The 16,035-nt window shown below is 35.2% G+C and overlaps 1 protein-coding gene across 1 annotated transcript; it reads left to right on the top strand.

Annotated features, from left to right (window-relative positions):
* Positions 1–9,930: 9,930 nt before the first annotated feature.
* On the top strand, positions 9,931–10,569 carry LOC136803576 (uncharacterized). Its single transcript, XM_067060311.1, has one exon. It carries the CDS (start codon positions 9,931–9,933, stop codon positions 10,567–10,569), a length of 639 nt encoding a protein of 212 aa, XP_066916412.1.
* The last annotated feature ends 5,466 nt before the right edge of the window (positions 10,570–16,035 follow it).

Here is a 16,035-nt window from a genome sequence, read left to right on the forward strand (position 1 = left end):
CATGGCTCTAGTGTACGCTTTGAGTATTTATGATATGCACCACTGCAATTTCTTTTGACATTACATCACGGACCCAATAGCTGATTGGTTTTAAGTGACGTAAAATCAGTCAATACGTCACGTTCAACCAATCAGCTGTTGGTTCCGTGGAAGACATCGCAATGGTGGCATATCATGAATTGCATGGTGTTACTGACTAGGTTTTATTTTCATTTTTCAGGGATGATCATAACACTTGAATAGATTTAAAAAAATGAGTTGTTTCCCATGGTTGAAGACCACAGTTTGATTTTGTTAAAAATTGTTTTACGATCAATACTTTAGCCTCTTCGTTACCGAAACGGTGACAACGATAAGATTGTGAATTTCTAGCTCCGTGTCAACAGAATCAGACATTAGACCAGAACGTACGACCAAGAACATATAAACGACTGGACTTCCATCTCCTTTGTCTTGTTGAAGATAACAGTGCTAGCTTCGTTGTCGCCTCGTTAAAAGCATAAGATGAAACAATAGATTTTGATGATATACCACTTGGGAATACCTTGCTAAAAACGTCAAAACTTCGACAAAAGTCTCTGTTGTTCTACTCTTCTCAAGTCTTTTATCTATATCATAACAAAGATAACAGAGGCAAAATTATCGTCAGCTTGTCAAAACTCCGACCAATATTTCAAAATTTTGACTAAAAAGTGTCGAATAATTTTAGCGAGTGTCACATTCTAATTGATATTCATATGACACAGGCTCTCAACTTTCGCAAGCTATTTTTTTCAAGTCGTAAAAAAATTATTGGAGTGACAAAAGGGATTCAAAAGTATACACGCAGTTGAAACTTTGAATTTCAGAGTTGAAAAATGTTGATAAAATATATTGCAAACTTGTGAAAAAATTCGAAAATAATGTTTTTGTGAATTACGAGTAATGTTCAAGCTCTATCAATCCTTTTACCTAGATAATTCAAAGAAATAAGATTATGACGGAATATTGTCTGATTTTTCATATCAATTTTGGAATACAGTAGGCGGCAACGAAGCTCGCTTCAAAGAGACAATAAAAGATAGATGTCCTGTCGTTTATATGTTCATGGTAAGACACCCGATACCGAAAATCCATGTTAACGGACTCATTGTAAACCTTTTTTACCCAGCTGGCAAACAACGTTGTTTCAACGTTTATATAACGTTCACAACGTTCATTTAACGTTCACAACGTTCATTTAACGTTGGATTAACGTCGAAACAACGTTGTTTGCCAGCTGGGTAAATATTAGTTAGTGACCGTTTGAAAATGGAAATGACCCGGGGAGGAATGTAGAAAAATAGCACTCACAATGGGCATACCGGATAAGTGGGATGGGGGAACCTGGGAACCTAAAGTCGGATCCTAAATGAACACCTGAAAAGTGGGATGGGGGAACCTAAGTGGGAACCTAAATGAACACCGGAAAAGTGGGATGGGGGAACCTAAGTGGGAACCTAAATGAACACCGGAAAAGTGGGATGGGGGAACCTAAGTGGGAAACCTAAATGAACACCGGAAAAGTGGGATGGGGGAACCTAAGTGGGAAAACTAAATGAACACCGGAAAAGTGGGATGGGGGAACCTAAGTGGGAACCTAAATGAACACCGGAAAGTGGGATGGGGGAAACCTAAGTGGGAACCTAAATGAACACCGGAAAGTGGGATGGGGAACCTAAGTGGGAACCTAAATGAACACCGGAAAAGTGGGATGGGGGAACCTAAGTGGGGAACCTAATGAACACCGGAAAAGTGGGATGGGGGAACCTAAGTGGGAACCTAAATGAACACCGGAAAAGTGGGATGGGGGAAAGTGGGAACCTAATTTTTTATTTTTTTTATTTTTTTTATTTTCATTTTTTTATAGCAATATATTTCGCACGTCTATTGACCTCCTATGAAACAGAACTTTTGATTTTACATTTTATAAAGTTTTTTTCCCTTCTCCCTTTTTTTATCAAACGCTCTTTGAAGACTTGTAAGGATGGTGCTTCTTCAACAATATCTTCTTCTAGATCATTCCAAGGTTTCACACTTCTGTAAAAAAGAGAGTTGCTTTGGTAGCCTCTCATACCGTCATTAGCAAAGTTCCTTTGAAGCTCGTAATCATGCTGACGTCGTGGTCGTGTTCGAGGAGTAAATTTCTCTGATCTTATAGACTCGTCATAAATGTGGAGGTTCTTGAAAACTTCCACCATATCACCAACTTGCCGCCTGGTCTTTAGGCTAGGTAGACTGATGAGTCGTAGCCGATCTTCGTATGAGTAGTTTCTATAGCAACTAACTAGCCTTGTAGCTCTTCGTTGGATGCCCTCGATTGCATTGATATGTTTGATTAGCCTTGGAGACCATACTACATGTGCATATTCCAAATGGGATCTGACAAATGCAATGAAAAGCGTTCGAAACATATCTGGTGAGAGAAATTCGAAGCTCCTGCTAATCAAGCCAACGATAGAGTTAGCTTTCTTGATTTTACTGAATATATGGGCTTCAAAGGTCAGGTCACTATCGATTATCACTCCTAGATCTTTTTCTTGGTCAACATGTTCTAGAACAGATCCTGATAGGGATGGACATATTTGATGTTCCAAAATTTACCCAGTGTTAAAACATGACACTTGTTCGGATGAAATTCTAAAAGCCTGGCTTTGACCAAATTTTAATCCCTTAGAGTGAACTTATTCTCATTTTTGCTAATTTCCACCCTTACAGTGTACTTTGGGAAGCTTGGAAAAAAGGGCCGCACGTACGGTAGGTCGTTTACCTTGAGTGCCCCCCCCCCCGTGGATCTATGCTTATGTGTATTGAAACGTGGCAAGCCGTGCAATATGTTCTATTTTACTATCAAACATTTTTAATTAATGAAGTGTATTCACACGCTGTACTGTTTGGTTGGTACAGAAAGAAAAACGAGCTAGAATCCGTTAAATGCTAAGCGACCCCAGCCCTGACCCGAAAATTGGAGCTGCTAATAAAAAACAATGTGTATTGCATCAAGAGTGAACAAAAACTAGATCGTAAATAATGTTTTACTAGATTCTGTATTCAAGCAAATTAGATCAGTGCAAAAGAAAGAAGAGGCTCTAAGTTATCCATCGAGCTATGAACGAACTTCTAATTCCTTCTAGATTTGAAGATATGACGGTTTAAAAAGTTTAAAGTTTAAAGTCAATTAAGTCAATTTACTAAAAGAACCTTTCAAAAAAGATGCACTATAAAACTGCTGATAAATAAACATGCTTTTTTGAGCTAATTGAATAAATAAATTCCCTTTGTGTTTTATTTTCAACATTATTGTTTGCGAACCGTAATGTAAAAAGTAAATAACTGGTGTTCTTATTATGATAAAAGGTTTTTTTTCTTTCCTTGCATATAATATCTTTCTTATCTTTATGTATTTGTTTTTAAAGAAAAATAATAATAATAACAAATTAGGTTCCCACTTTAGGTTCCCGGGTTCCCCCATCCCACTTTTCAGGTAAAAAATATGTGCACATCTTTTCAAAATTTTCAAAATTTGAAAAGTAAACACAAATCGCCATTTTCAATAGACCTATTTATTTAAACATAAAGGAATTCTTCTTAAACTACGATAAGACTTGCTATCGAGCAAAAACAGAATAAAAACAAATAAATAAGCGAAAAATAAGACTTGCTCGATAGCAAGTCTTATTTTTCGCTTATTTATTTGTTTTTAAAGAAAAATATTTCAATTCTATTAATAGTTAAACAACTTAGGTTCCCACTTAGGTTCCCCCATCCCACTTTTCCGGTGTTCATTTAGGTTCCCACTTAGGTTCCCCCATCCCACTTTTCAGATGTTCATTTAGGTTCCCACTTAGGTTCCCCCATCCCACTTTTCAGGTGTTCATTTAGGTTCCCACTTAGGTTCCCCCATCCCACTTTTCAGGTGTTCATTTAGGTTCCCACTTTAGGTTCCCAGGTTCCCCCATCCCACTTATCCGGTATGCCCTCACAATGATGTATTTTTCATCTGAAAACGGGGAATGAGAATGAGATTTAGGAGCAAAATCATAATAAATAGATTTGTAATATTTTATAAATAGACATTTTGCATCTTGAAATATCCGAATAATTATTAAAAATGTACAATATACAATTTTTATTCAAAGGAATGCTTCTCGGAGAACAGTTAGATGAGCAATGGTATCCTCGAGGTTGAACTGCGTTAGATAAGTGATATGAACCATTGTGACAACTGCATTTTTTGGGTTGTCGAAATTATGGTAATTTGGGAAAACTTCAGTATCTAGCTTAAGGATGTAATAAAATCAAATAGAAAAATATTTTAAATTCTTGGAAGCTTAATGTCGTCAAATATTTTGGTCAAGCTGGAGTTTTTACAAGTTCTTTGATAACTCTGTTGGTCGTTAAATGTTGAGAAAAACAATTTTATTACTTTTTCTAAAGAACGCGTCATCCCTATTGTTTAAAAATAAACAATCAGTTAAGCATCTTGTAAAAACTCCAAGGCATCCCAAATATTTTTGCCACTGAAGATTGTACAAAGTATGTGACAGAATGGAAAAAAAAACACGAAAGAAAATGTTTTAAAGTTAGTTAACGATTATTTTGTGTATTAATTTTTCCTATATGTTATCTATATGTTATCTATTCTATTAGCTTTAAAGCTAGTACAGATCTGTACACTTTTTTCGACTTTAAAGAATTTATACTTTAACTTTAACTTATAGATTCGAAACATTTTCAGAAACAAAATTACTGCAAATAAAAAGAATTAGTCATAGTAGCAGTGACTCCATGGAAAACCCAGTGAAAAAAATTAGGTTAACTCGATCAAATCGAGAAAAAAAGACAATATTTTATCAATTTCCAGGAAAGCCAGACTCGCTCTGCTAGATAAAGTGAATTTTTCTTCTACTTTACCCCGGTGAAAACTGATTTAAAAGTTCTCAACCCGCTGTCAGTTTTTGACATCTCAACTTTAAACCAAGTGAAACCTTAAATTTTTCAAAGCCACTCCACTGGATTTCATAAGTTCACCGGGTCACTGAGACAGGGGTGTCACTGAGTTTAAACGCCAAACAAAGGGCTAAAGTGAAATCTTCAATTGGAGAACAATTAATACAAGTGCTGAATAAGGCGGATTACAAGTCTGATAATAAACATCTTCCCCAATACCTTTACATAACCACTTTTCATAATAAGCTCCTTGCCATCCTTTTGTCATTTCTAAACAATGTTTAATATCCGTTGGATGAAGAATTATTACTCGAGCAGTATCCCATAATTCCTTGCTTAAACCTTCAACAATCAAATCAGCGAATTCCTCATTATACTGTGTGGTTTTTCTCTTAGAAACCAAATACAAAGACTCGTGTACCGTAAAAAAATCCTTTCGAATGATACAAAAATGTTCGTTTTGGAGAGTCTCTTTATTATCCAACGATACTGTCATGTCTTTATACCAGTTTTCATAACAACTGCTTTCGAAAAATCGTTCAGCTCCTACGAAAAATCGTTCGTGCGAGTCTGCATTTTGAACATCCGATTCGGTAGATTTTTCGATATCGCTAGCCTCTTTCTTTGAATCTGTAGCCTGAATCTGTTCTTTTAGATTCTGAATATCGTTCTCTAAACTAGCAACCAGTTCTTCCGATTCTAATTTCAGATCCTCAATCACTTTCCGTAATCGCTCATTTTCAATCATCAATTCATACGTAGCTTCCTTTTGCGCATGCACAGCTTTTATTGACATCATTTCAATTTGGTGCTTTAGATCGTGGTTTTCATCTTTCCATATAGATTCACTCGTCACTGTTTTTGTTTCAAATTCAAACTCCTTTTGACGCATCTCCATTTTCAAAACATCGATTTCATGTTTGAGAGTTAAATTTTCTTTCTCAAAATTGTTGATCAAAGTTTGGTTAGTAATCACAGCTTCGGACGACTGTTTACATCCATTTTTCAATTTAGTCATAATAATTCCATGCTTAAGAGATTGAACCTCCAACTGCGCTTTCAAAACATTTACTTTATTTTCTAAATCGTGTTTCAATCTTTGAGTCTCGTTTTCAAGTTCTAAGGTCTTGATTTTATACTCCAGAGCATCTCGTTCATGTTTTGTTTTTAAATTGAGAATAACTGTCTTTAGCCAATGATTTTCCACCTTAAAATCATGATTATTCTTATCGCTAACATTTTCCACTTCGCTCATAATAATGTTTTTAAATTTTAACCGATACAGAACGTTTATTCTGACATTAAAATTGTTTTAGAATTTTCCCTTCTTTACAGTAACAAACAGCAAAAATTTTGAACTTCTTTTAAATTTTTTCTTTTCATATTTGACATTAATCTAAACTTGGAATGTCAAAGAATGAAAAGAACCTTCAAACGCTTGGCTTTAAACCAAAAATCTTAAAACCTTACAAACTTTCAAAACTTCATTTTGAATTTTGTCAGCTTTTTCTGGGCTTTTAAGACTTACGAACTGCCTTTGATCATACTATTTTAGAAAAAAAGTTTTAGTTCCTTTAAAAAACAGCATAAAGCAGGAAACGAGGAGTGTATGTCAGCATATTGTTACTTTACAACCTGAGAAAGCTTCCGATTCAATGCCCTAACACATTTTTCCGAAAAAAACAACAAAATTTCATTGCTAACGTTCTTTCTCAGGTAAGTTATGGCATGTCTCAAAAACTGAAAATTACCATAATTTTTAGATCGCATCAGTCGACGGAAAATGACCAAACAAATGACTGAACATGAAAGGTACTATGATGTAGACTATGCTATAGTCTAAGACGAGTTTCATCAAGAGGAACAAACGTGAAGACGGGAATTTTTTTCGGGGGTAGCTGTTGTCTACAGGATTTTTTTGCAAAAATTACCGACCCTTCTACAAGGTCGGCCAGGGCAAAGTAAAATCAAGAAAAACGCCAAGTTGATATCGTCCGTAAACACAGACTCTATCCGCCGCGAAACATATTACGTTTTAGATAATATACAAACTATGTTATATCATAATAATATATTATACGGACGATAGCATCGTCTACTATGATGTAGTTTCTAACCTGATGTGTAACCTAATTGGTTTTTCACTGATTTTCGCGAAAATCCGGAAAAACTGATCATAATCAATGAAGTCATAAAAACTAAAATCGGATTTCTCAAGAATGGTTTGTCCAATTGTCTTCAAAATTTCATCAAAGATGTATCTCACTAAATTCGATTCTTTGAAAAAAAATTTTTCGTAAAAAACAAAAAATCCTATTTTTTGCTGACGTAATCAAAATTTCGAAAAAATTCTTTTTTCAAATGATCTACTTTAGTGAGATACATCCGAGTTCTTTTTTTTCAAAAATTAGTTTCGAAAATCCCTTTTTGGACCTACCTCCGGGTCCTATAAATTAACCGATGTCCGTTCGTCCGTTCGCCCGTCTGTTACTTTAATCGTAGAAATTTTAGCGAGACTAATTTTAGCGTTTTAGTGAGTTTTCCCTATTTTCGCTAAAATAAATCTCGCTAAAACGCACCGAATTGACAGATCGCTAAAATTTATCCGCGCGAAATTTTTCGAAAAGCTGATTGCTAAAATTAATCCAGTATGTTTTTTCTTTCATTTTTTATCATTTTGTTATCATTTTCATATTTTTTTCAAAAACTAGTAATATAGGCGTAAATTTCCAAGTTTTTCTGTTCTTAGTCAAGAACTGTGTTACAAAGACATGTTACTATATTGATTTTTGTATTAAAACACATTATTTTTTCCTCAAAATCATTGCCCTCGCTAAAATTAATCCACGCGAAATTTTTGTCAGACGAGTATTCGCTAAAATTTATCCACGCGAAATTTTTTGAAATCGTGATTCGCTAAAATAAATCCAAAAAAAATCAAGATTTTCCTGACTCGCTAATATGCGCTAAAATTAATCTCGCTAAAATTTCTACGATTAAAGTACCAGCTTTTCTCAGGATTGGCTCATTAGTTTTTTTCTGATTTTTTGCTCAAAGATGCGTATTAACAATGCCCAAAACATGACCGAGTCCGATTTTCGAGAAAAAAATTTTTCCGGCTGAAAATGCTGGAAATATGTCGGAAATCGCCGTTTTTCTGGATTTTCATTGGACTTTTTCCTTATAACTGGTTGTTTTTTCATTCAAAAACATTATTAACAGCAATTTCCACCATCAAGCATTTTTTAATTTTCAATAAAATTGATTTTTGAAGCCGGAACTATTTAAAAATCGCCGGAACAACCTATTTTCGCCAGAAAGACAGTATTTCTTGAATTTCTCGAGCTGTACTCTATATTTTGTTATGAAATTTTGCGCCGGAAGCCCCCTGCTATCAGCTATCGAATTATTGAAGTTTTTCCCATTTACACGCTTTTTTTTATAAGAATGGTGTAAATCCATTTCTTCGTGGATATTCTTAAATTTAAACGATGCAACGATAAAAAAGAGTCTATTATTGATAGTTCAAAAAATCATTATCGTCTCGAAAATCATATCGAATAGGGTGTTCACACTCGAAAGATGCACCAGTCCAGAATGTGACGGAACGCGACGTAGCATTTAGGACATCGTATCGTCTCAACACCTATCCACTACAAAAATCGGTTCGATAGGGTTTCTATCGTCTCGAAAATCATACCGGATAGCGTGTTCACACTAATCACTTTCTATCGTCACGAAAAGCTATCCGGTATAGTGTGAACATGGTCAACGAAAGTCCTTCGTAGCGTTTCATGCCAAAAGGTGTTCACGTTATATCGGATGGGCTATCGAACCGTTTCGAAGCTACCGTATTACTTCGAATAAACGCCCGGGGCGTTTATTTAATTTTTTCGATTTTAGTAGGGTCGTTTATTCGAGGGGGGGGGTTAAAAGAAGGGGGCGTTTATTGAATTATTTTAGTCTAAAGTCGAATATTTAGAGCAAATATACCCTTTGTTTTAGTTCTTTATCATGATTTTAGTGCAAAATTTCTTTGGTTCAACAATTAAAATTGCATCGAAATCTCTGGTTACAAGAAATGATTAAAATCTTCCTTTTTCAAACCCAATCTACACTGGTATTGAAGTATTAAAGTCACAAGTATCTAATAAACCCCATCTTCTAGAGGAGGCGTTCATTCTAAGGCGGCGTTTATTAAATAATTTTCCTTTTAGGAGGGGTGTTTATTCGAGGGGGCGTTTAAAAGAAGTAATACGGTATCCGGTAAAGTGTGAACATGGTTTTAAACACACGCTTTTTTTATAAGAATAATGTACTTTGGATGAGGGTCAAGTATTCTTAGGAAATTTCGAAAATTGAGGGTGAAATACTTTTAACGTATTCTTATTTTTTTAGACTTGACTTTTTTACAACCATGAGAAATTATCAATTTGAGAGTTTTTGACTTTTGAATGAACATTTGGAAGCTAAAATTACATTTCTGCCTCAAAGTTTAAATTGAAGTCTAACAAAGGAAGCAGTTTTTTCTGTTAACCCGGTGTTAACCAAATACAAAATGACTGTATTCTTATCAAATTCTGTGAAACACACCCTAGAGTTAGAGAATTCTTAGGGTATTCTTATGATTGGGCCAATTTTCACCCTTACATTCTTATAGAAGATAATCTTATTAAAAAAGCGTGCACTACATCTCAAAAAAACTCCTCTATCTTTGCTTCAAAAGTGTGTTTAAAAAGAACCCCCTCTTTTTTGTGAAATATTGAATTATGTTTATAATTTTGTGACGTAAACGTATTCAGAAAGAAGATTTCTGTAAACTTTTCTGTGTTCAGAGTGTAGTAGAGCATTTGTTGTAGAAAGAGTGGAAAAGCAAGTGGTGATAATTTTTAGCAGTTTAAAAAGAAGTAATTTTGAAATCATTTTATAATATACGATCTTGTTTGAATCAGCATTTTCGTGATGACCAATTGTGGAGCTCCTGGTTGTACCAATCGTTCGACCAATCTAACTACTGAAGATCCTGATAAGGACAAGGGAAAGCAAGGAGAAAGTGAAAACAAGATAAGCTTTCATAGACTTCCTACAGAAAAGCGAAAGTCGATGCGTGCAGAGTGGCTTAAAAATATCAAACGACAAATTGTACCAAAATCACTGTACATTTGTTCTGAACACTTTGAAAAGTCTTGCTTTAAAAGAGACTTGAGAGCAGAGCTGGTTCCCGGAGCTAAACCAAGACGTGAACTTCATGACGACGCTGTTCCGACAATATTTGAACATAAGACTTTACCTAAAAAACGAAAGCTTTCATTAGATCGTCAGGTAAAAAGTGCAAAACAATCTCTTCGCAACGATATTTTCAAGCAACGGGAAAAAGAAATTGATTCCAAAATGAACACTGTGAGTACTGACACAAGTGACTTAATTTCTCACAGAGTCAAGGACTTTGGAGTACAGGTCAGAATAACAGCATCGAAAGCAAAAGCCAAACAAACAAAAAAAGCTGTGGCTGTCGATAAGATCAAAATAACAAACCCAAAATTAAGATCGAAAAGAAAAGAAACAAGGACAATGACGGATATAGACTATGCTATAGTCTAAGAAGGGTTTCATCTAAGAGGAACAAACGTGAGACGGGAATTTTTTACGGGAGTAGCTGTTGTGTCGTAAACACAGACTCTATCCGCCGCGAAACATATTACGTTTTATATAATATACAGACTATGTTATATCATAATAACATATTATACGTCTATGACGGATACATCTTTTCATCCAAACGCCGAGGTCAAGATGTCCTTATCAAAGACATGTACTGAAACGGAGACGGAGGAGAGCCAAGAGGGGAATTTTCGGAACGGAAATGAAAGTGACATTTCCTCTCGACCGAGTAATTATTCAGTTCGAGTGAGAAATAGGAAAAATGTCATAAAAAGTCGAATTTCAACTCAGTAACAATTCCAAGTTTATTGGTTTGCTAACCTTGTTGGAAACCTGTTGATTTTGCCTCAAACCAACTACAAAAGAAAGGTCTTTTCGAAAAGGCAGTAGTGGTAGTCATTGAAGTTATTTGTTCTAAAGCACAGATTTACCTGGGAGTCTCAACCAAACAAGCATGGCATGGTAGCAGGAAACATTTCTTTAGCAGCATCGATTTTACTATCTGGTGGAACTTTTGAAAGACAACGAGACATAATGAATATGTCCAATATAACTTTCATTAGCCACACTGCGTATTATAGGATACAGTAAAAGCTCCTCGTACCAGCGATTCATCACGTTTTCTTGACCCAAAGGCAACTTGTCTACGATGAAGTCTCGACATACAAAACCGCAAACATCTTAGGGATTGAACGTTGCGACTCCCCTGGATATAACGCGAAGTGCGGCACATACCTTATCGGGGAAAACTTCGTCGGGGAAAATTTTCGTCGGGGAAAATATCCGGCACTTGCTGGTAGTTGGTAAACGCATTAAGGCCGGGGAAAATTTTCGATGGGGAAAAATATTCGTCACTTGGCCAAAATTTCGTCACTTTTCCCCGACGAAGTTTTACCCGATAAGGTACACCATCATGGGTGAGAAAACGGGCAGAATAATTGACCTACACGTATCGCATGTTTGCGCTGACAGTCAATTCGTCGAGAATGGAGCTGGATGGTCTAAAGAACGTCTTCCGAGGATTAGATGAGAATGGAATAACGGTGACTTCATTGACAACAGACAGACATACACGCTTTTTTTTATAAGAATGGTGTAATTCCATTTTATCATGGATATTCTTAACTTTTTTGGAAAATCATCCTAAAATATTCTTACAACATTCTTAGGTTAGGATCCTAATTGACAATTTATAATTTAAAATGGTCTAAAAATGGCATTCTTAGTTTGAGTAGCAAAATTCTATGATGGTGATATTCTTGGCATATTCTTAATTTTTTGGCCATTTTCATCATGGACATTCTTATAAAGTGTATTCTTGTAAAAAAAGCGTGTAAGCAAGTGAAGGGAACAAAAGAAGAACACCAAGCACCAGTTCGATATCTGGCATGTCAGTAAGAATATCAAGAAAAATCTATGCCTACCTAGTCTACACAATAGACAGCTCCAGGCTTTTAGACCGTACTCTATAGGCACTGCTATAGGTGGCCACTAGTAGCGCCCACTGGAAATTGCTTATTGATAGGTTGAAACATAATGAACAACTTTCACAAAAGATGTTTATCAATAGAGATTTCAAATAAAAGAATGTTTAAAACACAGCTGATTGGCTTAGGTTTCGAAACTCTCTATAGTATCATTAAAACCTCGGTGCGCATGCGATTTATCTGGAGAATTTCAATATTCAAAACAAGAGCAGTGCTCATATCCCGAAGAGTAGGAGTTTTACGCTCGAAACGAAGGACGATATGACGTAGCCTATGCCTACCGAGATCACGTATTAAACGAAGTAAGAGATCTTTAACGAAAGCTAGTAACCTACGAACGACCGCTAGCTAGTGTTACAGTTTCTGCGCATATTGCCACCGTAGAGAACCCAGATAAGAATGAAACCAATAAGAATGAAACCATTGGGAATTTAAAGTCTCGTTTTCCTCAAAAAGAGAAATAACTTTACGTTTTTCTATTCGTATATATGATATTAGCATTAGCTAGGCTTATGTAGTCTACACAATAGACAGATCCAGGCTTTTAGGCCTTACTCTTGGTCTATAGGCACTGCTATAGGCGGCCACTAGTGACCCCCACCAGGAATTGCTTATTAATAGGTTTAAACATAATAGACAACATTCACAAAAGATGTTTATCAATAGAGATTTTAAATAAAAGAATGTTTAAAACACAGCTGATTGGCTTAGGTTTCGAAACTCTCTATTGTTTCATTAAAACTTCAGTGCGCATGCGATTTATCTGGAGAATTTCAATATTCAAAAGAAGAGCAGTGCTCATAGCCCGAAGAGTAGGAGTTTTACGCTCGAAACGAAGGAAGATATGACGTAGCCTAGGCTTATGATACTTTGCAAATAACGGACTTTCGTTCCGTCTTTTTCTCTTTTCTCTTATTCTTAAATCAGGGGGTAATGTATATCTACAAAAATTCGAGCACAAATTGATCTTGTTTATCAAAAATTGTTAACCAATTTTAAAAAGATTTGTTTTATAAGAAAATCAATGGATTAAGATTCCAGACTTCTCCTGTAAGATTTTTTTTCTGCTCTATCTTTCTGTATATTTCAAAGAATCAAAATCAAAAATATAAATTTTACTGAAAAAAACTATGAATTTTCAAGTTACAGGTTATAAGCAAACAGTTCACTATTTCATATAGAATGAGACAATGAGACAAAGAAGCTGAAGAAGTTATACCTTTGTTTAAAACCTGATATTTAGCGAAATTCCGAAATTCCGTGGTATATCAATAAACTTTGAACTCGACTGTGAAGCCATTTTACTATTTGATCGCAAGAGACAGGGATGTAAGACTAATGAACCTTCGCTTAAAACTTGATATTTAGCGAAATTCCTTGTTAATGTTATATCAATAAACTTTGAAGCCATTTTACTATTTGATCGCAAGAGACAGGATGTAAGACTAATGAACCTTCGCTTAAAACTTGATATTTAGCGAAATTCCTTGTTAATGTTATATCAATAAACTTTGAAGCCATTTTACTATTTGATCGCAAGAGACAGGATGTAAGACTAATGAACCTTCGCTTAAAACTTGATATTTAGCGAAATTCCGTGTTATATCAATAAACATTGAAACCGTTTTACTATTTGACCGCAAGAGACAGGGATATAAGACTAATGAACCTTCGTATCAGTATTTACATATAAGACAATCGCTTTCGACTGAGTTGGTGTCATCATATTCTTTGGTTTGCAGGGAGCATTTTTCACTTCATTTTTAAAGTACACCGTTAGGTGTATTCTAAAAATTTCTCCTTATAGATATGCTATCATTATATATGTGCTAAATATAAGGTCCTATAAATTAACCTTAAGTTCGTTCTGTAATGATGGAGAGTTACAGTGCCTTTCCAGTATCACAACGCAAAATAACAACTTGTGGTCCAATATGTCAAGTGGGAAAATCCCAAAGTACAGTTAATCCCCGATTTCGATTTCATGTACAAATTAAAAGCAGAAGATGCTATTAGGGTTTTGTCTGGGGAAAAAAAGAAATGTCCCAAAAAAGGGATGTTCCACCAGTGGGATTTTAGGGGATTTTTTACTGAGGCATAACCAACCTATAGTTATAGAGAAGGTCTGGAGAAAGTTTCAGTTAGATCTTATTTTTTTCCTACAAACAGCCTGTATTTTTGTAACACGACCACGCTATATGTGGACGGCCCCATTGTGCATTATACTCTCCACATTTGCACCAATCAGTGTTTCCTATCCTTTTGATTTGGATTTATTTTAACTTGTTTGGTCAATTTCTTCCTCCTCAGCAGATACGTACGGTATTTCCAGGCTCAAAATCGTAGGGTTTTAAAGAATTTAAGGAATAAAAGTCAGGGAGGTTACATTCACTGTCGCTTGACTCCCCACTAATCTACTACTACAAGAAGTAGGGGTAGGGTATTCTAGTTCTTGTGTGAAATCAAAGTCAATGAAATCCCTGGGGGGGGGGCAGTGGGTTTACCAACTGACGGTATGTGCGGCGAAAAAATTGGCTTTTAGAATCGCACCCTTACAGTGCAGAAAAAAACCGGTGAAATTCATACCCTTACAGTGCATTTTTTCAAATTTTAAACTCTTTTAGAGCAAAAGAAATCAAGATTTTCGAGCAAAAATTTGCAATTTTTCCCAGATTTGCTGAAATTTCCACCCTTACAGTGCATTTATCAAAAGTCCACCCTTATAGTATATTCCTGATGTTTTGAAAAACATACCCTTAACCGCCTATACCCGTCGGTCAATTTGCCCCCCCCCTCCCACCGGGATGAAATAATGGTTATTCGAAGACTCACTCGATTCACTTTCATTTTCACATCAGATGATGTGCAAGGGCTTGAATAGCTTGAAGGATATTCTAGCTCTTAGGTCAGAAAAACATTTTCAAAAAGTTTTTGATTTTCCATTTTTCGAAAAAGGTGAAAGGGTCTCGTTGAAGTTGAAGCGTCGAAGTAAAGAAAGAAAAAGAAATTCTCCCCTCATCGTTTTTCATCTCCCGTTTTTACGAAAAGGAGCTTTCTGAATACTATTACGTCACAGAATGGTTGAAATTGCGGTCTTTTTAATTTGATAAACACGAACATTTGCATAGAGAGAAACATCTTTTAAAAAGCTTGTTAAACATTTTTTGAGCGGTTTTTGATGAAAAAACTTTTAAAACATCGCTTATACCATCATAAGATTCCAAAATTGGAAAGAAATTAAAAAATACAAAATTTGTTCTTCTTTAAGATGAAGAATAAGGGCATCGAAAGTGCCAATCAATTTTTGAAATTTGAAAATTGAAAAAAGTCATTTTTTGATTTTTCGAAAATTGAAAATTAGTTTATTTTTAATTTTCAATTTTTCAAATTTGAAAATTAAAAGTTTCCTGGTCTGGGTGCCGATAGTGCCATTAGAATTCGTTTAAATAAAATTTAAATATGAAGAGAGACAAAACTAAAGTTTAATATTTGGTTCGATTATTTTACTGTGTTTTTTTTCTTACGGGCTATTGACGAACAAACGTGCCTACGTTTGCTCTCAACAAACCTCCCTCACTTGCATTAAAACATCAGTTTTGCAGACATCGAGCAACATCGAGCAACATCGAGGAAAAAACTTTTTACCAAATAAGTAACGTTTTGAAAGAGAAATATCCTGGTACAAGGGGTTTCTCTCAATTTCTATCGTTTTGTATTATCGGCATCAAAATAATTAGTGGCACAAAATCTTTTTAAAATGGTTTGAGAAGCTTTGTATTTCATCATGAGATTGTTATTTCTGTCGTAATCAGTCATTTTGTCAGCATAAAGACAATAGAATAATTGATTACATTCATATCTCTAAAACTGGCCTTCCCAATTTTTTCATACTGACAAGTTCTATCTATTCATACTAAAG

The sequence above is a fragment of the Clytia hemisphaerica genome, unplaced genomic scaffold, assembly GCF_902728285.1.
Source record: "Clytia hemisphaerica strain Z4C2 unplaced genomic scaffold, Clytia hemisphaerica genome assembly, whole genome shotgun sequence".
Classification (NCBI taxonomy): domain Eukaryota; kingdom Metazoa; phylum Cnidaria; class Hydrozoa; order Leptothecata; family Clytiidae; genus Clytia; species Clytia hemisphaerica.